The sequence below is a fragment of the Phoenix dactylifera genome, chromosome 2 (genome assembly GCF_009389715.1).
Source record: "Phoenix dactylifera cultivar Barhee BC4 chromosome 2, palm_55x_up_171113_PBpolish2nd_filt_p, whole genome shotgun sequence".
Taxonomy (NCBI): domain Eukaryota; kingdom Viridiplantae; phylum Streptophyta; class Magnoliopsida; order Arecales; family Arecaceae; genus Phoenix; species Phoenix dactylifera.
The window spans coordinates 20,358,331-20,386,089 of record NC_052393.1 but is presented as its reverse complement, the minus strand read 5'-3'; the positions used below and the strand labels follow the sequence as shown (position 1 = coordinate 20,386,089).

Here is a 27,759-nt window from a genome sequence, read left to right as displayed (position 1 = left end):
CTTTGTTTTTTTTTTTTTTTTTTTTCAGAGATCCCCATGAGTCTTTCATGGACGCCAAACAAGCTCTATAAATACGCCACTCCCACCCTCCTAAACCAAACTTTCTCCCCCTCTCTCGCTCGCTCGCTCGCTCGCTGGGGTTCTGAACGCAAGATCAGAGAGCTCGTGGTGCAGAGTAAGTCCAGTTTAGGAGTAATACTTCTTCTCCCTTCCTTTAACCTCCTAATCTCTATCTCAACTTCCCCGAATAACCATATCTTGCTCTCCGATCTTCGGCGCCGCTCTTCCTTCACAGAAAAAGTTGATCGATTTTTTCTATTTATAGAAGGGGAGGAATGAAGAACTCGAACTCGGTGTCGGACCACATCCTCTTCGTCGACAGCGAGGAGGAAGACGATGAGGTCTTCAAGGAAGAGGAAGGGAGGAAGGATCGAGCGGCGGTGGCGGAGGAGGAGGAGGAGGAGGAGGAAGAGGAGGATGACGATCAATCCGACGGCTCGTATTCGTCGAGCCATCGATACAGCGGCGGGGCCAGCTCCTACAACACCGCATGGCCCCAGAGCTACAGGTAAATATTCGCTATTCCCCGAGCCCAGATCGATTCTTCAATGTCTGCCGTCGGATCTCGATCCGGCGGTGGGACGATGAAAGGTAGGTATTTAATGGAAGTCTATCTTACTGCCAATTAATGCGTGATTAGAGGAAAGGAATTTTAATTTGGATGCGGTATTAATCATTAGCGATGGTTGGAGGCAACGGTGGTGATTGGCAGATCAGAGTCGTTGCTTTTTACGATAGTTTTGGATTTATATGAAGCTGTTGAGATTAGGTATATGGATGGCTCTGATCTGAGAGAATATCCGGAATTCCAAAATATTGAGGAGAAAAAGGTTGCATTTGGATTTTGGAGTTGCGAGGAATCTAATCTTGAGCCGTAAAGGCAGGACGGCTCATTGTTTTGTGCTAGACTTTTGGCTGTTTCTATGTGGATACACTGGACCTCCGGTGGACCCTTCTGCTTGACAGGCAATAGTTTAGCTTAGGATAATTAATTTTACAAATCTTTTTCAAAAATCTTATGAATCTGACTAATAACCAAACCTAGGGTTTATGGGAAGTTTTGTAATCAAAGGTAATTTTTATTTTTTTATTTAGAAAAAAATGTCTACTAGTTCGATGCTCAAAGGGACAAAAAGAGATAGGTATAATATGTTTCAATGCCGCTAGCTACACTGAGCGCATCATAATCGACTTAATAATAACAATTCTTTTTTAGCTTTGTACATGCATCCCCCTAAAACTAAGGGTTATTGCATATTTCTCCTCCTGGTAGATTTTTTGACTAGTGATTTTAATATATAACTATTTTAGATATCAATGGACACTATTACCTTTTTTATGTTTATATTCTTGAAAAAATTGTAAGATTCAATTTATAATATAGAGAGCTTTATTTCTGAATAATTTTTTAGGATAGTAAATTAAAAGGATAATAATTATTTTATACCTAAAATAATCACTTATTAATACTCACAGCTAAAAATACAATGAGAGTGGTATTCTTGTGAAAATAAAAAGATTGGAGAAACATATACGCAAATAGTGATTTTGAAAATTAAATATACAATAAGTTGTATTTGCAAGAGAGTATAACACCATCCATGTATCAGTAACATTCATCTATTAGGAAGTTCAAGTGAAAAAAGAATGTACTCTATGCATTATATGTCTTGCTATTCAATTTCTCTAGAAATGTAGGATAATATGTTCTAAAAAGTAGATTATATGTTCACAAAGATAAACTTGCATCTCCTCCACTTTTAGTATAAGAGGTCTTGAAAAATCTAATAGGTAAACTAGCACACATATAAAATCTACCAACAATTTTACTTTGATCATAAATCTATGATTAATTTTTTATTACAATTATTTGATGAATAAATAATTGAATCTAGTCGTAATCACAACTAAATTCACCCGTGCCATGCATAATTTATATTGGTGGCATGTTGGCCCGATTTATTTGTAAAATTACTTCACAACAACAAAATTATGAAACTTGCAACATAAATCTTCTCTATCTGTTCTTCTGTTGAAGCACGAGGATGGAAGATAAAGCCCACAAATGATATGATTCAGTACATAATTGACGTATCCTATAAAAAATGTCAGATCTGATACTACATCAGTAAAATGCCTGATGTTCTCGTCAGGCTAAGAGTCAAATCAATTCAAATCTAATTACAAGCACTATGATCGGCCCTAATGAATTAGTACTATAGTGTCTCCTAGTCCACATATATTTGGTTAAAATTGGTTGTCATCACATATAAAACATACATCCGTATTTTATTTATATTGGATCCAATATAATTCTACATTATTATCTAATGTTGGATTTTTTCTTCTTTTCCAGGCAATCCATTGATATGTATAGTTTCCTGGGCACGCCTACGCTTAGCATATTGTCAAATTCCTTCATTACTTCCTCCTTCGTTGGGAAACACACCCCAGAAATTACCTCCTCAGTAACTAGGCCCCTCATACCCGCGAGCACAGCTGATCATCGACAAGAAGAAGAAGGAAGGAAGAGTTCTCGTTCACTTTTACTCTCTCGTCCAATCCCAACAAGGAGGCTGCCTGCGAAAAAGATAAAGGAGGATCACGAGTCTCACAAAGTCTCCAATGAGTTGCCTATCTCGCAGCAGTGCTCCTATGGTCAGGCAGTGCTCAATGGTACGTAGCTCTAGTCGCCATGCCCATCATTCGTTCCCTTGCAACGACAACCCATCATACTCTTAGCTCTAGCAATCAATATTTGTCATATCATTTAACTGTCTACGAGATGGTCCATAACAGACCTTAAACAAACCATCATAGAGATATAATGGGCATCCTCATTTTTTCAATTTTTTGAGCTAGAAGAGGCTATGAGCCATCTTATCTCTTTACTCTCCCCCAACTCAACCTAAGTAGGAGTCTAGGATTGATAAATGGTGGGGGGAAGAACCCTAATCGGCACTTAGCGGATGAGCATGGATCATTTGCGGTGCATATTTATACTGTGAGAGAAAGGTACCGTTCTCAATGCTTGCCATATAATTTGATCATGGAAGCGGCTGTCCATAATACAAGACGGATGATGCAATCCATATGAGATGCATTGTGGGTGTCGTACATTGAACTTCATTTGATAACAGATCAAACGATATAATACCCATCTAAGATTGTAGCTATCCCTGCGGTGCAAAATATGCATCATAGAGAATCCTGAGTCTCAATAGATTCGAACCCCGCCACTTGCTTGTATAACAATTAGTGGAATCTACTAGCATCTGAAAGGTTTGATGTTGAGCGTAATTTTTTTTCTATTATTGTCCAAATTAGAAGATTATAAATTTTTAATGTTCTTAGAAAATTAAAGTAAAGTAAATGGTCCTTTCAAAGTATTATGCAATATGCATGATGTCAAGACCATGGGTAGCAGACAAAAGAAACAGTCTACTTCGATCGAGTCAAGTCTGGGGCATATGTCTGAAAATTATGAATATTATATGCAGTTATAGTACATGCCGTAGCCTTGAATGACTACCCTCCCATTTAGACAGGAAGACCGGAGGAGTAACAGAAACCTGGCAGATCTGGTGTTTTCCCATAAATTAAAATAACAATCCAAACTCGGACGAGATGGTGATGGGATGGCTACAAATTGAGACGTTAAATAATTAATGACAGTAACAACAAGGATAATAAACTGCAACCATAACAAATCTAAATTCTCTGCCAAAACAGCTCAGAGGACGGAAAAGATACTGCCAATGATATGCCATGGACTGATCCTTTTCGACCAGAACCGTCTGATCGGGGCGCCTCACACTCCGGCCAATTGAGACGCGGCAAATGGTGAGCGTTAATTGAGAGCTTAGACCCACTAATCAGGTGGAGGACAGGATTAGAACGGTGTTCATGTTCCTGCCCTCGGGCCAGAGAGAGTAGCATAAATGGGTATATCCCTCTGGAGGACATTCGGACTATGGTGCGTGGAGGATGACCGTCCAGATTAAGCATGTATATTATGAGACCAACGAGGCGGTAAATTGGGTAGCCTCTTATGTGGCTAATCATTCTGAAGAGACTTTTTGGCTGGAAGAGGGGGATTTACTCGGAGCACTTCAGAATGTGTTATTTTTTTACTTTCTTAGATGTATCCGTACCAATCGTGTATGATATATCTGCTTTAGCAAAAAAAAAAAAAAAAAAAAAGAAGAAGAAGACAAGGTGACACATGCGTTGTGAACTGCATGTGTCTCGTAGGTTGGCAGCGAAATGAAGCTGGCAAGGGCAAGCCTCCGCTTCCCGTGATGCCAATCTTTTTGTCTCCTCCTCGACTATAGAGAATAAGAATCATGTGAATGTCGATTAAATATTGATAGGTATGGTATTTAGGACAGCAACTTGCGTCAAAGCTAATCTTAACTAGGCCTTATGAGGATTAGGTGGCATCGGAGGGAGTTATCATGATAGGAATGAGTTGTATTGCAACTATATTAACATCATGATCATCATGCTGCTACATTAAACTTTTACACGTTGCACCATTCTCTTACAATTTGCTGAAATTTGGAATATTATGTTGCATATATCCGTCGCTCCGTGTACACTGATTGCTAATATATGGACCTCATATGTGATCAATGCTAACAAAAAGGCCCACAAATGATGTGTGCTAAGTACATATGCACTTGGACTACTGGTTAAGCCTGACAACCTCCATGTTGGAAAAATCCTAGTATCTTAGAATGAAGTTACTGCTAACTATTCACCTTTGTGTGCAAATAACCGTACGAACATCTATTGTTCTGTACAATGGATACTTCTTGTTGTATTTACTAAAAATTCAGATAATCTCAACAGCTCATAGTAAATTTTTTGTAGAATATATGATTGAGTCATTGATTTAGAATCATAATCTAATTTCAATAGCAAACATAGCTGGTTTGTCGTTACATGATCACTTCCATGATTTTATCCTAGAGTCTTGGTCAAAAGAGGGATCTGAATATGTTGGTCTTGTTACTGTATGACATGTTTTTTGCTCTGTGATTAGGAATGAATGTTCTATGTGGGGTTGGGATCCTTTCAATGCCTTATGCTGTGATGGAAGGAGGCTGGATCGGGCTCTCCGTTCTGTTCATCTTTTCAGTGCTTGCATTTTACACTGGTATCCTGCTGCGCCACTGCCTGGACAGTAAGCCTGGCCTGGAGACGTACCCAGATATTGGCCAGGCTGCATTTGGCACTGTAGGCCGTTTTGCTGTCTCTGTAAAGTCCTCCCTCATAACATTTCTATTCTTCTTTTCTTTTCTCGCATTGCTGAAAATTTTTGATTGATCTAACACTTAGTCTTTTTATGCATTCTTACTTTGTGCAGGTAATCCTTTACCTGGAACTATATGTAAGTAAAACTTCCAGCATTTTCTAGGTTTCATACATCCATATACACATACATACATAATACATATATTTACATATGTGTGTGTGTGTATAGAAGATAGTGTCTTATAACCTTATGGATGGTTATGAGACAGGAAAAGACTGTTATGGGCAATCATGGCCTTCAGTACTTGAGGTGGTGAAATTTTCCATGTGTTGGTGTTGCTTGTGTTTCATTTTATGCCAAAATTATCCAATTGCTGATTTCTGTTCTTTGTTGAACAATCAATGAAGTGATCTTTCACAACTATTGTCATTTCATTAGGCCATCATCAGGTTGAGTGCCAGAAAATAGTAGAAACTCTAAACCCTGAAACATGGATTAAGAGTTTTCGACGAATGGTTAAATATAAAATCTCAAGAAACAACTGATAGTTGCAGAGCCCACTGATGGATCTAGACATTAAGCACCAAGCAATCCCATAACAGATGGCAACCATTGTTCTGTGCAGTCCAGAACACATCAGCTCAGCAACAGCCACATCTCACATGACATGAGGGCTTCATCTTATATACCAATTGATATCGAACACATCTTTAGAGATATTAAAATCTGTCACCAAGTGAGATCACTGTGTGCTCAAGCTAATGAAATTGGGTTCTGTTTTGCGTTATGTTCTTGTTCTGTGTTTTACATAGCCTGTGACTCTCATTCCTATATTGGATTGGATTTACTTGGAGCAACTGAAATAAACTAAGGACTGTAAATTAATCTAGCAGGCTTATAATTTTATGTTGAATCATAAAGAGGTGAAGTTTAATTTCTTCTGACCCTTGGTTTTGCAGGCTTGTTGTGTTGAGTTCATTATACTAGAGAGTGATAACCTATCTAGTTTGTTTCCGAATGCCCACTTAAATATTGGGGGGCTGCATCTAAATTGTCATGTACTCTTTGCCATCGTCGCAACTCTTGGAGTCCTGCCTACCACTTGGCTTCGAGATCTAAGCCTTCTGAGTTACATCTCAGGTCAGACTGCATAACTTTATATTTTTCTGTTATGGTATACATGCTTGTCCGGTTGCTCGGAATCAAGAACTTCCAAGCTTATGATGGAAAATTTATTGATTGGTTGGTTCATTTGTGAAAAACAAAAAACAGACTATTTGAAAGCCATTTGTGTAATCTAGACAAATGTCAACTGTTTAAAAGTAATAAATTTTCTGTAGATTGCTTGAATTAATGGTTTGTTATTTTGTAGCATTGACTTTTCTTTTTTTTCTAATTAAAGAAAAGTAGACCTTGGTGCTTTGAATTAGTACTTGGTATGATGTGGACCATGTGGTTGACCAGCCTGTGAATGGCTTTGCTAAGTTTGTGCAAGGATAATCTACATAATACCCATTAGTCAGTAAATCTGAGTTTTAGTATATTAAAGTAAGAAATTTTTCTGTAGATTGATTTTATTTATTTAATATGCATTGAGCATTATTAGTTTTAGTTTAAAAATCAAAGGCCACTCTATCTTTTTGGAGGAGAAAATGAACATTGGAATCTTCGACAAGAATCATTTAGAACATTTTTTTAAATGAATCATGTAAGAGTTCTTCCTGTGTCAGCTGCCTTTATATATTTATTAAGCATATAGATGGCACTTAGAGACTTCAATTTAAGAAACTAGCATCTGTCATTAAACCCATACAAATTTGGTTTTTATTCAACATGAAAGATGCAATCTGATCTAATCTCATGACCGCTGTTTACATATTTGGCAGCTGGAGGAGTTATTGCCTCTGTACTGGTGGTTTGTAGTTTGTTTTGGGTTGGTTTAGTTGATCAAGTTGGCTTTCAAACTGGGGGAACTTCACTAAATCTCTCAGGGATTCCAATTGCCATTGGATTATATGGGTATTGCTTCTCAGGCCATGCAGTTTTCCCAAACATATATTCCTCTTTAAAGAAACCCAGCCAGTATCCATCAGTTCTTTTCACTAGGTAAGTGGCTTTCAATCACCTTACTTTAAGCTTTATACATGAATTGCATGAACATACTCCAAGCTCTAACTAAAAACATATGCCATTTGATACTTTGCAGTTTTGCAATTTCTACCGCCATGTTTGCCGGAGTTGCTGTGATGGGCTACCTCATGTTTGGAGAGTCTTTGGTATCTCAGTTCACCCTCAACATGCCCCATAATCTTGTGGCTTCAAAGTTGGCAGTGTGGACCACGGTAATAATGATAATACCATCGCATGACTCAATACTTTTTTTCTTCTAAATCTTGATGCTTCGCAACATCAATAGATTCTAGGCATAAAAAGTCATAGTTCCATTAATTTGTTCCACTACAAAGATCAACAGAGGCAGGTTTTTTTGTGCCTAACATAGAGAATACTTTGAGAAATATTAGACTCTGATCTTACTCTTACACTTTGCATGGAAAATATCATGTTTTTGAATCTTGGCACTTATTTGGTTCATGAGGATAAATTTTATGGCTGTTAACTTCCATTTCCAGCAGAGATCTCTATCATCCTCTAGAATTCTTGCCTATCACCTTGTGATCACCAACCAATGATTCACAACATAACTGTTTGGTACAATTTATACTGCATCAAAGAGATTCATGGATTGGATGATATACTTTACAGAATTACACTTATCTAATTGGTTATAGTAAATTTTTTTTATCACTTCTTATTGTATCAAGTATCTTAATGGCACTATCACTATCCTTGGATAAGATGATTGATTAAAAAAGCCAATAAGTTATTGATCTTTAATTCTTCATTTTTTTGAGCTGCTATTTATAATTGGAGACTTACTTATATTGACACTGTTTCTGTTGCAGGTGGTCAATCCGCTGTCCAAATATCCTTTATTTGATTGTTGTTCTATCTTCCTTTCTGTTTTGCATTCCAGTCTTGAACGAGCCAAAGTTTTTATAATTTTTCCATTGACCCCTGAGAATTAACTTAGCATATTTCTCAATAAACTACAATGCTTTTTTGCAGGAGATGTTATGGGGCACCTGTTACATGCGCGTATCCCCTCATGACATGTGGTCGGAAAACCTTTGAGGGCATGAAACAGGGTCCCCACAGCATTGCTCTTCTTTTGTTGTTGATCATGATCTTATTAGCTAAGAAAACAAAACATAATAATGAGATTCATAATATTTGTAGTTGGCGAGCCTCATGTGGCTGACATAAAAGTGGAACAGTATAGATTGAGTGGCAAAAATATTTTCAGTAAGTTTCAATTCTCTGACCATGGAGTGGTAGGGCATGCTTGATTTTTTATGACAAAGAATCAAATATAAAACATATGTTGCAGTCTCAAAGATGGTGTATAGTAACTGCATCATATATCTGTTTCAGTTGCTTGGACAATATTGGACCATTGTAAAAATCCTTGATGATATTTACTGAACCTGATATTTCACAGCCGTTTTTTCAAAAAAAAAAAAAAAAAAAAAAAAAACACAGCAGAAGTTATGTTGCCTTAACCAATGATCACATATGCATTGACTCTGACTCCCTTGGCATTGAGTTTGGAAGAGTTGATACCAGCAAACCGTCGAGAGTCGCATGCATATGCAATCATCATTAGAACAGCTTTGGTGGTCTCCACCTTGTTCGTGGCACTTTCAATCCCCTTTTTTGGTAAGTTTATATCATTCCTACTTGTTTACATTGGTGATTTGATCTTTCTATTAAGTGTTCGATGTCCCTAGACATTGTGAACTCTGATTCGAGATTAAACATCAGTAGTAATTTAATTCATAGGTTCTTCAGCTTTATGGCCGTCCAAAGATTTTTTTTTTTTTTTTTGAATTTTATCAGCTAGTAAAATTTGCATCTTTTACTTTAGCAACTATACATTGTTATGGAGAGGCCAATGGGGCTGCAGACTGGGTGGCGGCGTATGTCGTGTGCCACTCAGGAGACACTCTATGGGCAGAGGAGGAGGGATTGCCTAGGGCACTGTTTGACTTAGTTTTTGCAGATCCTAATGGGTGTATTCATTCACGTAATATATGAAATACCTATTTTAAGCAAAAAAAAAATATACATTGTTATGCACTAAGCACTTATATCGGTGTCATATCTCGATTGCATTGTCAGGTCTGGTGATGTCTCTAATTGGTTCCTTGCTCAGCATGCTTGTAGTAAGTTCCTACTTTCCACTGAGTTCTTATAATAGATATATCAATATCATAGCTGCTAATATTATGCTGTGGCAGACGTTGATTCTTCCTTGTGCCTGCTATTTGAGCATTCTCAGGGGTAAAGTGACTTGGACTCAGGTAAAACATTGGAAAGATTTCTAACTAATCTCCAGCATTTATGCTAGTGGAACCATTTTGTTTGATATATGTCCAATTAATTTGATGGATTAGAATTTTGCTCTGTATTAATTAACTGAAATTATCTATGTTCGGTCAAAACACCAAGCTGCTCTACACTGGTTTCGATCCATATGATTTTCTTGGCTCAAATATGTCATGATACCGTCGCAATATTTGAGTAGATGCAACTTCTTGGAAATCTGGAATGTGAAATAATTTTATTTTCTAATCATTGTGTGAAAATGTAAATCTGTGACTGAATTTTTGTTTTAATTGCAGGAATACTAAAAAATGGCAACTATTTAGTAGTTTCCATGAGTCCTAGCATAAAACTTCTTGGAAATCTGGAATGTGAAATAATTTTGTTTTCTAATCATTGTGTGAAAATGTAAATCTGTGACTGAATTTTTGTTTTAATTGCAGGAATGCTAAAAAATGGCAACTATTTAGTAGTTTCCATGAGTCTTCGCATAAAATACACTCTTTTAGCGAACGTCCTCCTTTCTTTTTTTTTGGTAGAAAACAAACATGCTCTTTCAGATGAGCTCTTTTGCTCCCTTAAGCTGATTCACTTATATTAGTAATTTTAATTCAAAGCAAGACTCTGTCTTATATGCATGCCATGTGAATAATACATATACTGGAATGTTGAAATAAGTGAAACGGAGGTATTTATTTATATAATTTATCAATTCGAGTGAAAAAAATTAGTCATGAAGGATGATGCAGCTCATGTGACACCTGAATTCAAGAATAGGAATTTGGAAATTGGCGTTAGCCAAAAACAAAAAGTATTGTCCTAGAAAGCATCTCAAACATTCTCAATGGAAAAACACACAAAACTTTGCCGGCATATTTCGCCCATTTGAGAAGCACTCATGTTATTGTGAATTGCATGCACAAGAACTATCGTTATGCATGTAAAATTTTTATTTACAATGTCTTTTCAAACTCTTGCTAATTTTCATTCATTTTATTCTTACAGGTATCATTATGTACATTGATCATCATAGTAGGAGTCGTTTCCTCTACCTTCGGCACATACTCAGCACTATCGAAGATAATTCAAAATTTGAGTTAACCTTTTGTTTGCCATATGAAGATTACATCTAATGGCCTTCAATTTTGTTCCATTCTTTGTCCTATTTTTCCCTTTTTAGTTTTCTTGTAAATTAGGTGAGGCGATCATTAAATGTTCCTTTAAATTTTACTTTAGTGATATCTTCTGCACGAAGTCTTTTGCTTATAATGTGTGGGTTAGAGACAATTGCAATTTCTTGGCAATACTTGCTTCTTTCTTTGTTTAGACATTTTCAATGTTATAAGGAACCTTAAAGATCCTTAATTTTATTAGATTAAATTCGGTACCTGATATGTCAGATATTCCTAGCTAGAAATTTATCTGTGGATTGCTATAGGCTTCTTTTTTCCCTAACGTTACTTATGCCCAAATTAAGCCACAAATTTGTAAAGGGTTAAATAACACCCAATTGAGAACTACATGTAAAACGTTCCCAAAGATCGGTAAATTATTCTTTGATCTTTTCAGCCCATATGGAGGGAAGAAAGAATGTCTGTTAAAGGTACTGAATTATGATTTTCATTATGAAAATCTAATAACACGATACAAAACGCATTACATGAGTGCATATTTAAGAATGTTCCATATAAAAACTGAAATAGGATAAATAACAGGAAATTTTCCATATAATTGAAAATTCAGTGTCAACTTGCATTTAACAGGAATCAAACTAGCATCAGCACATAGATTATTAATGGACTGAAAATGTTATATAAGCTAAATCCAAAATTTTCGCCCCATTTAGAGGTGTCTAGACATGTCCTATAACATTTTCTAAGCTTTACTTCTAAATTTTTAATCAAGTTTTCAAGGTATTCAAATTTTGGAGTTAACTGGAGTTCAACCTTAATGTCCAACAAGGTTGTAACTTAATTCTGAAGTTAGAAATTAAGTTCAAGCAAAACTTCCAATTGCATATTTTTTGGACTTTTATGAAATCTCATTGCATAAACAAGCACCATGATAAGATCATAGGTTGCTTTTTTAAAATGTATATAACATTACAAAATATAATGGTTTTGTAGTATATTCAAAAGCATTTAACAAGGCTAGCATGATGATCAAGATGAGTGAAATTAGAAGCAAATGCTTCCGCTAAAAGATTGTTGCTATTCTAATGTTTTGCATTGCAGAAAGGCTGAAAAGCATGCAATGCAAAAGGTGAAGAATTTGCATGAAGAAAGCAACCTAGAAAATTCCTGGAAAACTAAGATGAAAAATAAGCATATAATGTACCTTAAATTTATTAAGGTATTTCCATAATTTTGAAATTATTCTTTTTCATTATGTTTAGCGCACTTATTGCTTTTCTTCTAAGACAGCAGTTCATTGACATGCGACAAGCACAATCCCCAGAAAGAGCCTTGGATCAGGAGAGGTCCCTGCCTTTGCAAGGGCTGTGATGCATTCACATAACCTAGAAAATTGATATATCTTGTTTTGGAATGTTTATGCTGTCCTTGGGTCTACTTTACCTTGGTGGAGTCAATTAATTCTTTGGCTACCAGTCCACCGCATGCTTGTTTCTCTTATTTCTGGTCTCATGATGAACCAAAAACAATGGGAGACAAATCAGGAATGTAGATTGTTTGTGCCGCTCATTGATTTCGAGGTTTGATCCCTTCGAAGGACTCGATTTTTCTTCAACATGGAAGCTTTGTTCCAAGATGAATATGGAATCACCCAAAATCAAAGGAGTCATAAACCTTCAGTATCATTTTTGGCCATGAGCTAAAGAACTCACACATTTAAGCAACCAGGGATGCTCCATCTCTCCATGTGCAGAGTGGTGTAGAAGAGGTTCAAGAGCAAGCAGAGTTCATGGAAGAAATTTGTGAAGAACCCAGTACTTGTAGTCCCAACACAGAAATTTTGATCATGAACGGCATAAATTTCAATCAATGATGTTGACATGATCCACCACCGAAACTCATTTCGTATTATTGATTTTGCAAAATTATCAAACAAATTTATTAAGAATAGCTCCTCCAAGGATGAAAGCAAAGGGACGAAACAATATATCGAATTGAAAGCTACAGAGATTGATAAATTTCACCGCTTTTTGTATCAGAGGTGAAAAATATGCATATATATATGAGGATTGTATGATAGTGAAATAAATATTCATCATACAGAGATACGTCTCATATTTTTCTTGGGTCTAATGACATTTTCATATCCAAGGAAAAAGTATGTATTTGAAGTAACTGAGGAGATATGTTTAGATGTTGAAGAGACCAGCTGCTTAGGATGCCAGATTAGCCAAAAGTTATAAATCAGACAGTAAAACGATAAATGATGATTCATTGGTGCACTGAATATAACAAGACAAGAAATAATATCAAGCTATTTTATGCAACTTTCCTTGACTCCAATAATAAGAATTCCTTTCATTATTGAGCTTGTGAGACTTACGAAGGAATTAGTATGTATGTACAGTCAGTTACAGATATCTATGAAGCTAATTGGTGCAGATAAAACAATTTCCAGATATGTGCGGTAATGAGAACCTAGAGTAGCAATTCTAGATATGCCCCCAGCCCATGGCTCGGACGGCAGTCCTTCAACTTGTCCAATGCCCGGCTTTCTAGCTGTCTTACCCTTTCCTTTGACAGGCCGAACATTACACCAATCTCTGTAAGTGATTTCGGCTCGTTGTTAGGGATTCCAAAACGGTATTGAATTATTTGCCTTTCCCTAGGTTTGAGAATCCTAAGAAGACCACGTACATGCTGCCTCATCATCTGTTTAGCCATGCTGAGGTCTGGAGTTTCTACCTCAGGATCTCCTGTGATCTCCTGCAAGAATCAATGGTGATGAGAAATCCAGTCCATCACAGAATACTACATAGCATCCATTTGATTGATGAAAAATTCAGAGAAGCGTTGCTTTTGGTTTAAAAAAAATGTTTGAATTCTGCGACTCATATATGAGAAGTTTGTTCCAAACTCTAGCATAAATGGCAAGAGAACAGAGAATATACAATGCCCTAGAGACTAGCATTTTTAGATAGACTACCATTTATGGTTTAATCCCTGTTGACTGAAAATTTATTCCTGGCCCTTGATTTCAATGACCATTTGATGTTCAGCCCCTTCTATGCATAAATTTTCTCAGGAACAAACATTACTGTCTAAAAAGACCTAACTATTTACAAGAACTAAGTATAATTTTTTGCTGGCTAAACAAAAGATGCAAGTTAACCAGGTGTTAAGTTCCCCAATATAAAATTGATGACCAAAACATACCACTTTGTGATCCGGTCCATTCTAATGGATTTTTATACAAGAGAATGAATAGACAGACTGAAACATATATCTAACATAAGATTAGGTGGATGAAGTAGAGTATTGCTTCTGGACTGTTATGTAACCAACACATGTATTAACGAATAAAATGGAAATATATCAAATCGTAATAAGACCCATTTGCTTGTATGGTTCAAAATGTTGGGTTACAAATGCAGTCTAAGCAAACAAGATGCATGTCGCACATAGAAGCACACTGAAATGGATATGTGGTAAAATTAGGCCGGAGTGAGAAACCATTTTGTTAGGTAAGGCATATGAGTTGCATAGATAAAGCTATGAAAAGCTAGCTGAGATGGTATAGGCATATGCAACGAGTTCTAAAGGAGAGGTAGCATTACAATTTTACCATTAGGGAGCTAGAAAAATTGTTAAACATTATTAATTATACCATATTGTTATTAGTATTCTTTGATACTAAACATCCAGAATAATTATCTATGATGAAATTACAGAGTGCAGGTACCTGAAAAGTGACATCTTGATCTGTCCAAGCACATTCCTGAATTGAGATTGGGTTTCTAGTGGTTAGCAACAGAACTTTCAACCTCTCAACACTGATGCCAACCTGTTTTGCTATCTCTTCATTTGTTGGGGCATGGCCTTCTTGAATGAATAATCTCCTTGCTTTCTTTATACTATTCAAAAGTCCAAACACATTCTCCTGCAACAACAACGTATATTAAGGAATAAATCATATAAAAGAACCAAGGATCATTCAAGACAAAAGTCATACCGGCAAACGAATGACCCGTGAGTTCAAAAATATGGCCTTCCTAATTGATTGCCGTATCCACCAATATGCATAGGTTGAAAATCTGCATCCAACTTTTGGCTTGAACTTCTCCAAGCTCTTCATAAGGCCCCTGCTTCCCTCCTACAATAACACAAAATTGTTGATGCTTCAAGGATAAATAAGAGTTTACTATTAGAAAAATCAGGAACACATTTAAAAATAAAAAATATTCAGATCAAAATGCTTATATATTAGTCAAAAATTCCCACCAAGGAATCTGTCATAGAGCAAATATAGAGTATTGCCATTTCTAGCTATTAACTTGAGAACTATTATACATTACTGATGCGATGGATTTTTGTATTACTATAAACCAAGTTCCAGTGCATTCTGTAACTGCTAGAGGAGAAGAGCAAGCATTCATATCTAGGTTCTCCGTCTCGGTACCTGACCCCGTACCGGTGCCACGCTAGCATTGTGTCAGTACGGTACAGTACGAAATTTTTTTGGCGTACTAAATGTTGGTACGCCATCCATACTGGTACCGGTACCATAGCAGTATGGTACAGTATGCCCGGTACTTTCTGGTTCGGTACAGTACAGCATACCATAGTTCATATTTCATATCCCAAATAGATGTGAAACTTGCCAGCAGAAAGGAGATTAGCAGCACTTTCAGCATATACTGCAGAGCAATTCTAAGGACAACACTAGTTCTCAGTATATAGGAACAAAAACAAAAGAAAGTGCTACAGCCACTTGATAATAAAGAACAAAGAATGCACACGTAGAGAAAACTGACCAACCTGCAGTAGATCCAGAATATTTAGGCCCTTCCCTTCATACTGTTTAGCCACATGTACCACAAGACGTAAATTAGCATTAATCATCTTCTCTCGACTACGTTTTCCGGACGAAAGGCAACATTGCAAAGCTTGGCAACTCATTCCAACAGCTTGAGCCCACTCAGATAGTGTTGGTTCACGATCAAATTGCAACCGAAGTCTCTGTTGAACTTCTTCCAATCTCATAAGATCCTGTTAGCAGAGGATAGTGGAGCACCTTTTAACAAACATCACTATACTTCTAAGACCACACAAATAATTATGAAGCTCGCACAAGAGCATCCGAAGAAGACATACCTGTATCTGAACAAATAGATCCTTTTCTTCTTTGACTGTTAATAGTTGCTTTGTCTCAGGACCCCACAAGAACAATCTGAGGGGGTCATTTGGATCAAGACCCTTATCTATCTTTTTGTTCATGCCTGTGGTCATCGACTTAGAAACCTCACAGGCAACATTTTTTGAGTTCTTCCCAACCTTGCGTTTCTTAGACCGCCTCTCCAATAATCGTTTTGATCTAACAACCACTTCCTCTTTGATGGAAATATCCATTGTGGATCCTCTGTGGTTCAAACTGATTACATAATATATTATAGTTCAACTTAATGGGGCATAAGAATATCAAATCTTAAGCAGGAAAGGAACAAAAGCATTAAACTAATGAGAAACAAACCCAAGAAAATGTGATTCATCAAATTCAGCTGCTAAGATGTTGGACTCTTCCATTAATGATGCTGCTTTTCTTGAGGCTCTCATGGCTCTTTTTGCAAGGGCAAGAACATCTGCTGGCCTCACAAAATCTGCACAATTCTCCAACTGTACTAATTTGTGATCACTTTTTATGGGTTCTGTGGACATTGCTAATGGAGTCTTCTCCTCGGTGTACAGAGACAGAAATCTGAAACAAACAATTGAAACAGGAAAAGGTTGAGAAATTAATAAACCAGTGTTAAGAAATTCATGTAAAATACTTGATCATAACATAAGAGATGAGCCCAAGTTATCTTACGGATACCAGAAAACCTGATGATAAAGCAATTGGTGTTCGAAGTATCTCAGACATTGGGCAACTTCACACTTTGCCTTCTCTTCAAAACATGATCTTCCACTCTCAACTTGCCGGTCATCCTGTGTTATTTCTAAGGTTAAAATTTAAGGGTATAAAGGCTATGGGTAAATGAAATGTACAAAAATAAATGTGATTCTCTTGCCAGAAATTTAATCAAATCAACCTTTTTGTGAACATTACGAAGTCAGGGGCAAAATAAAATCAGTGGGACTATAAAATAGACATTTCTTATGTTCCACACTTAAGAATTTAAAGCAACCAAAGTACATGTCTATAGTTTAAAATTCATATTATTATGTCACAAAATGTTCTGGCTCACAAAAAAGGAGAATTCTCAGTCATAACTAGATCAACGTTGTGTGAGAAGTTCTTTTTGTTGTTGTTTATTGGTAAACTGATAAGAGCCTGAATGGCATTTTAATAAGATATTTTCCTCACCCTCTGAGTTGAACAGTACTTTCTTCACCACCCAGCTGCAAAGGTTTGAAAAGACTCTTCAAGTTTACCCGCTAGATTCAACTCACATTCACAAGGGTATCCAACATGGTGGACTGCCCCATACCGCTCGGTACAGGGCATACGATACTATACCGGGAGAAAACTGGAACAAAACTCAACCTCGAATCAATACAAACTCTGTACCACACCGTACCGCCATACTATGGCATACCGACTTACACCAAGGCATATCGAGGTGCGTACCGATCCGTACAGAAGCATATCGATCTATATCGAGGTGTACCGAGATAAAATTGAGAAAAATGGTTTGGGAGCTATTTCAGTACAGGAACCATACCATATCGAGGCACCGATACAGTACCCGATACCGAGATTACAGACCTTGGTATCCAATAGATGCAAGATGATTATTTTTTCCTACCTTAAAAGTTGTTCGTAGGCTTACATGGAAGGCTTCTTGTCTTTGTTATAGTTACATTCACAAAGACTTTGAGGAAAAAAATTGTCAACAAACATAATGCCTCCACCCTGCTAAAGAAAGGAGAAATAAACAAGAAGCCAGCATGCTCTCCATATTACTACTATTAAGGCCCTAGATGGAGCTTCATGGTAAATTTTGAAGCATGAATGTTTCTCAGATAGATATACATGCACACAACATGCACTTAGAGAAGCCGGGTGGGGAGAGATCACAAGATATCAGCATTGATGTCTCAACATTGGATTTGAAAACAATGGGATTGTAGCAAGATAAGAATGGGAATAAACAAACATCAAACAATTTGCATCTTCTCCAAGTGACTAAAAGTCTAGTAATCCTATTTCAAGGCCAACATAAGTGGCTACGATTCTCCACTCTTTAAGTCAGATTCATGCACCATTGCCCATGCGCAGCATACTCAATCTCACTAACATACATGTTTGGAGAAGCCTAGACACCCATATATACCCACAAACACACACATGTGAAGAAATTTTAACACCAAGCGAGTCCTACAACAGAGCATTAGAACTCTCTAGGTTTGACCCTAAATGATGTTCTTTTGCTTCATCCAAGCTTGAATCTTCTAGTCTAATTTCATGTATCACACAGCTTATAATAGACTTCTTTCTCATAGAGTCATTGTGCTTCATCCTTCAAGATGTGCTATTTTTTCATCCTTCAACTTCTCAGTGTCCTCTGCAATTGACAATTGATCACAGCCTATTTTATCCTAGATTCACAATTGAATCTTGAAGCAACATAAAACATTTGACCTGCACGTTGACAATCATACATGTAACGTAGTGAACTTATTAGTGTTTCTATCTCCTCGCTAGTCCCAAGCAGAAGATCAAGTTGCATCATGAAACAATCAATCAACTACCACCATTGCATCCACTTGTCTTGTTCAAGTGCAATTTGCCCTTGACATCTAAGTACCATGTTTATATTTGTCAGAAATCATGAATTTTACTTTCCCACAAGTAGTAAAACAACAATATATACATAAAAAATGATTAGCCTCTACCAAAAATAACCACCACAACTTTGACATGTGCCCTCGTTGTCATCAAATCTACAAGCACCTACAGCCAACCATAAGTGCCAATGCCAAGTTAACCTTTTCATTGAAAGAAATAGAGCAAATTCCAATCATTATATGCATCATATTAACTCATCTCACAAAACTAGTGCACCCACAAGCTTCACATGCATGTCTGCACAATAAACTAATACTCCCATGGGCTATTTGTCATTTGATCCTTGCACCCTCACTCACTACATGCATTTGCAAGCTAAGAATACGTCTCAAATATCATGCCCATCAGACACCAACGCCCATGAACGAACTACTGAGAGAACTCCTGAAGAGAACACCAAAGAAGACTCTAAAAGCATATATATTGTTCAATAAAACTGTCCTATAATGCAGAACCACTCTCTTTTACATCAAGAGAAAACGTAATACGATAAACCCAACATTTTTTCCCAATCAAACTAAGAAAGAAACTCATCAAAGATGAAGCTTATGATCTAAACTAAAACCACAAACTTACAACTCAAAAGTAAATCCTGACATGCAGTATATTTGTCTCAAATGTCAATTATGTTAAATATAGATCCAAATATAAATTATTGGAGAATGAGGATTTATAAGATGACTACAAATAATTGTGAAAATGTTTGATGGCTATGGTTATGGTTACAACTTACAATATGTTGAATATGCGCCAACACTTACTTGAACAAAAAAAAATCAGATATTTAGACCTATTTGGTAAGAGGATGAGCCTTGGTGCAAAGGTCAGGTTACTATATTGTGACATAGAGGTTATAGGTTCAAAACACGAAAACAACCTCGCTACACATGAAGATAGGATTTCTACTTCTAACACACCTTAGACCCCGCAATAGTGAGAGCCTCATGCACTAGGCCACCTTTTTTAGGCATGTTTGTTGTCATTTTTATATCTTGTTTTCTATTTTTAAAAATAAAATTACAGAAACCGAGACAAAAAATATGTTTGGTGCTATTATATTTATTTTTTATTTTTCAAAAATATTTTCATTATTTTTAGAAAAATAAAAGAATAAATCTTTACTTTCATATTTTCAAAAACAAAAAAATCATATTTTTACCATCACTACAAACACCACATTCACCATCGTCATCGTTGCTGCCACCCTTGTTGTTGCTGCTACCACCACCACACCACTACTATCATCATCGTCACCTCTACCACATTGCCAGCACCTCTACTATCATTACCGTTATCACCACCATCACTGTCACTGCCACCTCCACACCACTACCACCATCATCCTCCACATCACTAGTATCCCACCATCACCACCACCCATAATCCCCCATGGTCATCGTTTCTACCACAACATTGCCACCTTCAACACAACCTTTTGCCATATTGCCACTAGACATGGACATCATCACCGCTTCCACTGCCTCCACTGCTACTACCATCTCTGCCATCATCGCCATGTTTATTTTTTAAAAATAATTGACTATATGAACATGTTTATATTTTTAAAATTAGAAAATAGAAAATAGAAATATGAAATTGATGCCAAATGACACCTTATCGTATAGCTTTTTTTTAATGTGCATTCATGTACAAAGATATACTTATTGACGTGAGCCCTCATTAACAAATAATAAGATTCATACAATGCACGGCAAATCAACCAATCATAATTAGTAAACCTACTCCATATATCTAAACTTCCACTGCTATATTGGAGGATTGCCACCCTACTTACATGGTTTTGGATAATAAGGTTGCCAGAGTGATTTAACTAAAGCCATTAACGTGAGACAGCACAACAAATACCAAAGTGGTTTCACGACAATTGTCAAACTTAGAATTCACATATCTGAGGCCAGACCATCAACAGAGATGCGACTCTAATGCAATTGTATCCTAATTCAACTTTTACTACAAGATCTAGCTGGAAAATTACAGAGGAAATTTCTTTCCAAAATTTTCCATCTACAAATGGATAAGACTTTTGTCTTAGTGTATATGAATCGTTGAAGGAATGAAGCAATACCCAACTAAAGGAAGATATTGGGTATTGCTCCATTGTTTGATTCAATAGTGTTTTGCACACAACACATAAGTATTAGTATAGTAAGTAAAGTACTTTTTGAGTATTTTCATTTCATTTTCTTTTTGATTTATATTAATTATATTTCTATTAATATGAAATATTCAAAAATATTATGAAAATGGAAATAATTTAACGACGAGATTTATTGTCGTTTCTTGCATGTCCCGCGAAAGTTAGAGTAGGCACGAATTCTCCCAATTTATGACCTACCATACGATCTTATATATAAAGTCAGTCTTAATTGTTCCTTTCCATTATGAATAGCGATTGTATGGCCAATCATTGTGGCTATAATGTAGATGCCCAAGACCAAGTTACTATTATTTCTTTCTCCTCCTGAAAAGCTCTAGATTGTATGCTAACACTAATTTATACATATCTACGTCTAAACCCTAAGCTTGAAGACATTAAATTTGTAGGTCCATTCCAACATCTAAATTTTGAATCAGTAACTTCTAAACATAAAAAGTAAATAAACCATCCATGAATTTAAACTCTTCAACTCAATGCTATAACTAGCATAACAAACCCAAACTACATCTTTTCAGGTTCAAAGATTACAACTGAGTAATCATCACAACAATGTGATAGAGCACAAACTTCAATGGTAATCTTTTGGAAGGTTAGTATTACAAGATTATCATGTGACCTGTGCAAGTAATCGGCTGCATGATTTATTGGCTTTGACAGCATGAGCAGTCAACGAATTAAATAGAAACAAAGAGACAACAGAAATTCATGCCCGCCTACCATCAAGTCATTGTTATAAATATGAGTCTCAGACTCAAGTTAGCTATAGGAAGGAAAAGCATTAACTGTAAAACTGAAGTTAGCATGAACTCCCTTCTCGAAGAAATGATTGAGAAGCTAAAACTTTGATTAAAATACATCAGCATCTCAAGGCGAACAGGAGAATCCCATGAGCAAGCCTATTAGAGCAGTGTTTGTTTTCAAGATAGGGCATATGAAGGTTCTTTGGCATGTTGTAATTTCCATAACAGTCATATAGTAAATGCTTGATCGTCAGTTCAAGATCATAAGGTGCAATACGATGAAAAAGCCAATGCTTATACTTTCATTAAAGTGGTTGTACCGTTCTCAGACCAATGACATGAGTTAGTTGTAGAGACTTGGCAAAGAAGAGGACACAAAAGCTAGTAGTAACAGGAAAAGATAAAGTTTCATATGAATCCTACAGCAAGGGCTAAGGCTACCCTTAGACTTTGAGAATGATTTAATTGGCCATGACGAACTAACCACCAACAAAGTATAATAAATGATAAGGATTTGCAAAACACCCACAAACATGGAATACAAAGACATTCTAGGAGATAGTAATGTAACAAAGCCATCAACATTAAAAAAGGAATTAATGGTATAGTATGTCTTCTTCATACATATGGGATGTATAGGATGCCGAAGTACAAAGAACATTCTAGAAAACTTAGTTGATTGCTCTACAAAGTCACGGCCAAACCAATGATCCTTGTCCATTAAAACTAATCTCGGGTAGGCAGGGGTTTGGGTGACTAGTTCAGTCGATCATACCGTCACCAATGTATATGGTGGCCATAGGATTGAGGAGATTGATATTTTAAAGTTTTTGATGGATGAACTTCTGTTTTATTTCAGTTTAAGTTGATTCTATTTTCAGTGTTACGGATTATTTTAGAACAAAATGGAGATCAGATTAATCTAATCAGTGTGAAGAACCTAGATACGCAGTGATAAGTAATCAAGTGTTATGTCACCTAATCTCAAGTTAAGAAGTTCGTTGTAGCCAATAGCAAAACAGAGAGAGAGAGAGAGAGAGAGAGAGAGACCACCCCAACCCTCTTGGGCATCCGTATGCCCCACCCACCCTTTCTTTCTCTACTCTCCAAATAACCCCAGGCCAACTGTCATTTTGGGGGTTATTAGTTTCTGTTGTTTGCTCTGTAGAAAGTTGGATAATAGTTTTGAGAACCAAGGAGCTTTCTTCCCCCCCCCCCCCCACCCCCCACCCCCCCTCCTCCTTCTTGGAGCCTTCTATGCATAGGTCTTTCTCTCTTTTTACCATAGATATCCTCTCTTCTCAATGTGAATCATTCTCAACTCCACGTATTTCTTTTCTCTCAATCTAGCAGAGATTGTTGAGCCTCTATCATCCAACTTCCTATAGCCTAAAGCTATGGTAAAATTTTAGATAAATCATCTTTATTTATTCTTTTTGAATCAATCTGATTGGGTTACAATATGACTGATCACGTTTCCATATTAGCATCAGTGTAATTTACTATAAAGAACCACAAGAACATACTTTACATACATATTTTTATATGATTCAAGATGTCACCAAAAGGACACTACCAAGTTGTTGGGAATAGACTTAACCTTTGGCATTTTTGTACACAAAGTGGCTTCTTCAAGACTCAAACCTGCACCATTGCGTTTGTCAACCTAAGCTTTTTACCATTGCACTAAGCAATGGCACCAAGTTCTAGATATCACCCAACAAAACAAAAATACAACCAAGGTAATCCATACATTAGGGCAGTCAAGTCTAGGCAAGATATTTAGAGGTCAATTCTTTGTCCAACGATGCCCAAGCACCTAGCCCAAGTGCCTAGTACAACACTACTTCCTAGTTGCTCTAAACTACATAATCAATTAGGTAGATATCCCTAGCCACCAACTAGCCTTCTAAGATTCACAAAAGGCCCCTTTTTGCCCAAAATTGCTTTGTCCAAGAAGTCAATGCAAATTATAAAGGGTTAGCTTCAAGTCAAGAACCTGCAATAAAATGATGCTAACATTAGATCGATTGTACTTTAATCCATGAAGCTAAACCCATACATATAAGGCTTGTTGGTTGGTTGATGTTAATGTGTCAAAACTCTTGAATCCAGAATTTCCAATGTCATACTAATCCCTTCCTAGAGTCTATGTGTAAAAAAAAGAGTAGAAGTTTGAAAAAGAACAATCGCAAGTTAGCAAGAGTTAAGCTTGCTGGAGCTCTTGAACAGTGATAGATAAGAGTATGAGTTACTAATTTGATGGTAACAACAATTAGAAGAAGTAACCACACTCAAATGGTGCAAAGAATGTGTTCAATACTATGAATCAATCAACAGTTGCTGTTATTCTAACCAAGGTCCGCAATCTTAGTACCGGGTACTATATTAGAACCTTGTCGATTCAGGACGGTACGGTACACTCCTATACTAAAATAGCTATTTAACAACTTTTTTCAATTTTTATCTCGGTACGCCTCGGTACGGGCCGGTACGGGCCTCAGTACGGGCCGGTACGGGCCTCGGTACGGGCCGGTACGGGGCTTGTACCGATTTGAAATTAAGTTTCATATCGATTTTCTCTCGGTACGATACGGAGTAGTACGCCCCGTACCGGACTGTATGGAGTGGTACGGCAGGCCATGATTATAACTATACGACTAATGATGTTAAGTTTGTGATTTGTCTCTATTAAAACAAAAACAATTTGCTTAAGTATTACTTCTTAATGTAATATATTTTGAAAATTAATACAAGATAATGAGATATTAAGCATTTTGTAGCCTTGTTTTGACATGAAGAAAATAGATACAAAGTTGTATTATATTAGTTATTAAGATTTTCTTGTTTCAGTCATCAAATTTTCGTTTTTATACTTCCAAACCTTGCAGTTGTGAGAGCTTCGTGAACTAGGACTCCCTTTTACTAATCCATAGGTCGGAAATTAAAGATGAGATTACTAAAAAAATTTAGAATGTAAAATATTTAAACAATTTTATAGTCTACAAGATATGAGAGAGCGTGCCTCTTATATTATATATAAAACCATATCATTAAATCTTATGCATGGTGATACAATTAAATAATCTGACTTGATCTTTAGCAATTTCTTCTTCAAAAGGTTGACAATATACATCAAAAATATGAGAATTAAAAATAAATTAAAAAAACCAGCTAACAGCTGTGTCTACTCAAATCAATTTCAATAAAATCAACTTATGAATAACACTATTGCTAACCCAAACATTGTAAATATGCATGTGTGTGCATGGTTGCATGCGCTACAGCAACAATAGCGCAAGGACATTTACCTGGACATTTTGTTCTTCCTTGCTGATATAGTTGGTTTTATAATCATCACGTTGTTCCTGTGAAAGAACTGACATAGGAAAATGACAAACTATAGATGTAGTTGGCACAGAGATATTTGTCCAACTTGCTTGATCATGTAGCATTGGAACTGCAAAACAAAAACAATATGCAGAAGATGTTTATAGCGAACTAATACCCTTTTCCAATGTTGCATACAGAACAAGGATTAGAAAGCCAGTTGATCAAGATGCAAGTAAATATATTAGAATTTAACAAGATTATGATCATGCTCCGTGAGGCCTTTTAAATGGCTGGAACATTGTGATTGTGCTCCATTAGGAGCAGAATCCATGACACAGAAAAAAGATTGTCCATCCTCCAGAAATAGGTTATGCGCACTATGGAGTCTGAAACTGTAGCATTCGACACTACACATTCTGAACATTGATGATTCAAAAAACTATTTTATGAATTCAAAAAACTAGTCATTTCTTATGTTGATTGTACAGCAACAATTGAGAAATGTAATTGAAAAAAACACACAGATGCAAAAATGAAATACTCTTGCATTTGAGGATTACACGAGAAAGATATATAGTTGTTATTTAACCTCATCTTTTGGACTCAAATATATAAGAATTGGACATGGTCTATGAAAAACTATATTATAAAATATGATGGTAATGCATGCACCTATCAAACTATGTAATTCAAACTAATCTTGTATCTGTATTATGTGGGATTTGTGAGTTGTTTCTTTATATTTTTTATTTCATGTGGTCCTTTATTTGACAAATTGACCAAATAAAAGAGACATCTTAAGTTAACACATTATCCCCTATATCTTCCATTAAAATGCTCGGTACAAAATAATGAAGAGCAGACATTTTTATGTCTCATTTTACAGAAGTCCTCCCACACTACACCTCATATCAAATAACTCCATTCCCATGTTTCTTTACTTATTTACATCCAACTCCCCATTTTCCTTTGAGTTTCAGTAGATTAATAGGTCAGCTTTTGTTCTTCTCTTTTCTACAAGTATGCAGCTACAAGAGCAATATTCTTTAACCTGCTCTTCTGTTTCTGTGTACCCCAGAGGAGCTTAAATTAGGTAGGTCTCTGTATGCTTAGAGAAGATTGCCAGAACCCTATGTACTAAAGGTGGTGAATGCTCCTTTCTTCTTCTTCTTCTTTTTTTTTGAGTAAAAACGGAGGAAGTGAAACACTTTCCCCGGATTTATTAACCAGATACATTAATAGTTAGTAGGGTTAGTAAGGTAAGGCTGAAGATGAGAAAGAAGGAGAGGAACAAACAAGTCAGAAGATACGAACAGAGTGGATGCACCCAGAAAAACAGAACAGTATAAGAATTAGTGTGATGTGGTGATACTTCTCTCCAAACGTCTTTGTTCTGTTTTCCTCTGCTCTGAAGGTCCTCAAGCATTTTCTCTACTCTCTATTCTTCTCAGTGTAAAACAGGCTTCCCTTCTGCTTTCTTTGACCCATAATCTCAAGTAATAAGACATGCATAGCATTAATCATTGCCATCTGCATTCTCGAGTTGAGAACATCACTGAAGAGAGTGTCCTAATTAGTTTCATGTGACTGTCTTTTTTCAGAGCATAGATGTCCCCAGTGGTGAATACTCCTTTAAAGATGGCAACTAGCACACTTCAACTCGGCTCATCGAAACCTTTCCCTTTGCATTTCTTTGATCATTTTAAACACATTTAAATTCAAAAATAAAAATCTATGAATATTCTTGCTTGAGTAGATTAAATCTTGTTTATGCATTCTAGCCAGAGAAAAAAAAGGAGAAAATCTTTTTTTTGGAAAAAAAAAGAAAAGAAAACACAAATCCTATGCAGAAAAGCAAAGAGCTAGGGGTTTGTCTGACTCATTGATTCTGCAGATGTAACCTCTTTAAAATTTACATACCAAATCAAAATCATGAGGGAGTTTGAGGCTTTTTGGTCATGTTTATGTGTACAAGAAAAAGCAAATCTAATCTGCTCGTAAACTAACAGCCTAATCAAAATTCATCAAGAAAACAAAAAAGCAAACACCTTATCGCTATAAAGACTAGATTTACCGCTCAAGCTTAGTAAAATCAAGAAGGCAAATGAAACATCTTAAGTTTTCAAATGAACCGTAGGATTACCGACAGAGAATTACCCGAAGTGGGGAAGCGATTTCTAACATGGGTTCTTGTGGGATTGGGTGGGGGTGAAGCGAGGAGCCTCCTTCCAGCCTCCATCTCTCACGAGAATTTGGAGTTGGGATGATGCACGTATTCTTCTCCGCCTATTTTGAGTTGGGTGAAGCGGAAGCCCCCCCAAGCGTAATGGATGAGGTACTCTCGTATTGCCGCTGGCGAAGGGAGGGGAAGGGGTAGTTCTAAATACACCCCCCCGATTGCTCAGGACACCCCCCAAAAATAAAAAAAAAATTAAATACTCTCTACACCCCCCCATTTGCTAAGGACACCCCTAAAAAATTAAAAAATCCTAAATTACCCTTCACCCTCCCCACCCCCTCACCTAAATTGCTCTCTACACCCCAAACCCCCCCCCCCCCCCCCCCCCCCCCCCCCCACCCCGCTCTTCCCCTCCAAAACACCACTCCAGCCGGCTTCTCCCTTCCGCCCAAAAAACTTCGCCTCAAGCACCTCGCCGGCGGCCAAACCCCCTCCGTCTCCCCCTTCTCCCTCTCGTCGCCGGTCGGTGCAGTGCACCTCGCCAACGCCCAAAACCCCCCCGTTCCCCCTTCTCCCTCTCGTC

General features: G+C 36.8%; 2 protein-coding genes across 3 annotated transcripts; one reads left to right on the top strand and one right to left on the bottom strand.

Annotated features, from left to right (window-relative positions):
* Window positions 1–550: 550 nt before the first annotated feature.
* Window positions 551–11,189, top strand: LOC103719984 (amino acid transporter AVT1C-like). The gene is made up of 12 exons (XM_039123950.1): window positions 551–651; window positions 2,417–2,736; window positions 5,108–5,322; window positions 5,432–5,455; window positions 6,280–6,460; window positions 7,207–7,426; window positions 7,527–7,662; window positions 8,284–8,303; window positions 8,952–9,097; window positions 9,560–9,603; window positions 9,679–9,741; window positions 10,769–11,189. The coding sequence occupies exons 1-12, from the start codon at window positions 551–553 to the stop codon at window positions 10,862–10,864; spliced, it is 1,566 nt and encodes a 521-aa protein (XP_038979878.1). The 3' UTR covers window positions 10,865–11,189.
* A 1,996-nt stretch (window positions 11,190–13,185) lies between these two features.
* Window positions 13,186–27,349, bottom strand: LOC103698944 (RNA polymerase sigma factor sigF, chloroplastic). 2 transcript variants are annotated; one of them, XM_039123630.1, is made up of 9 exons: window positions 27,155–27,349; window positions 24,976–25,124; window positions 16,763–16,881; window positions 16,427–16,651; window positions 16,051–16,315; window positions 15,715–15,945; window positions 14,909–15,049; window positions 14,639–14,836; window positions 13,186–13,662 (listed from the first exon to the last, which is right to left on the bottom strand). In XM_039123630.1, the coding sequence occupies exons 1-9, from the start codon at window positions 27,234–27,236 to the stop codon at window positions 13,375–13,377; spliced, it is 1,698 nt and encodes a 565-aa protein (XP_038979558.1). In that variant the 5' UTR covers window positions 27,237–27,349; the 3' UTR covers window positions 13,186–13,374. The 2 variants fall into 2 exon arrangements, with proteins under 2 accessions (XP_038979558.1, XP_038979557.1); XM_039123629.1 differs by having other exon boundaries at window positions 16,051–16,327; window positions 27,155–27,348.
* Between the last annotated feature and the right edge of the window lie 410 nt (window positions 27,350–27,759).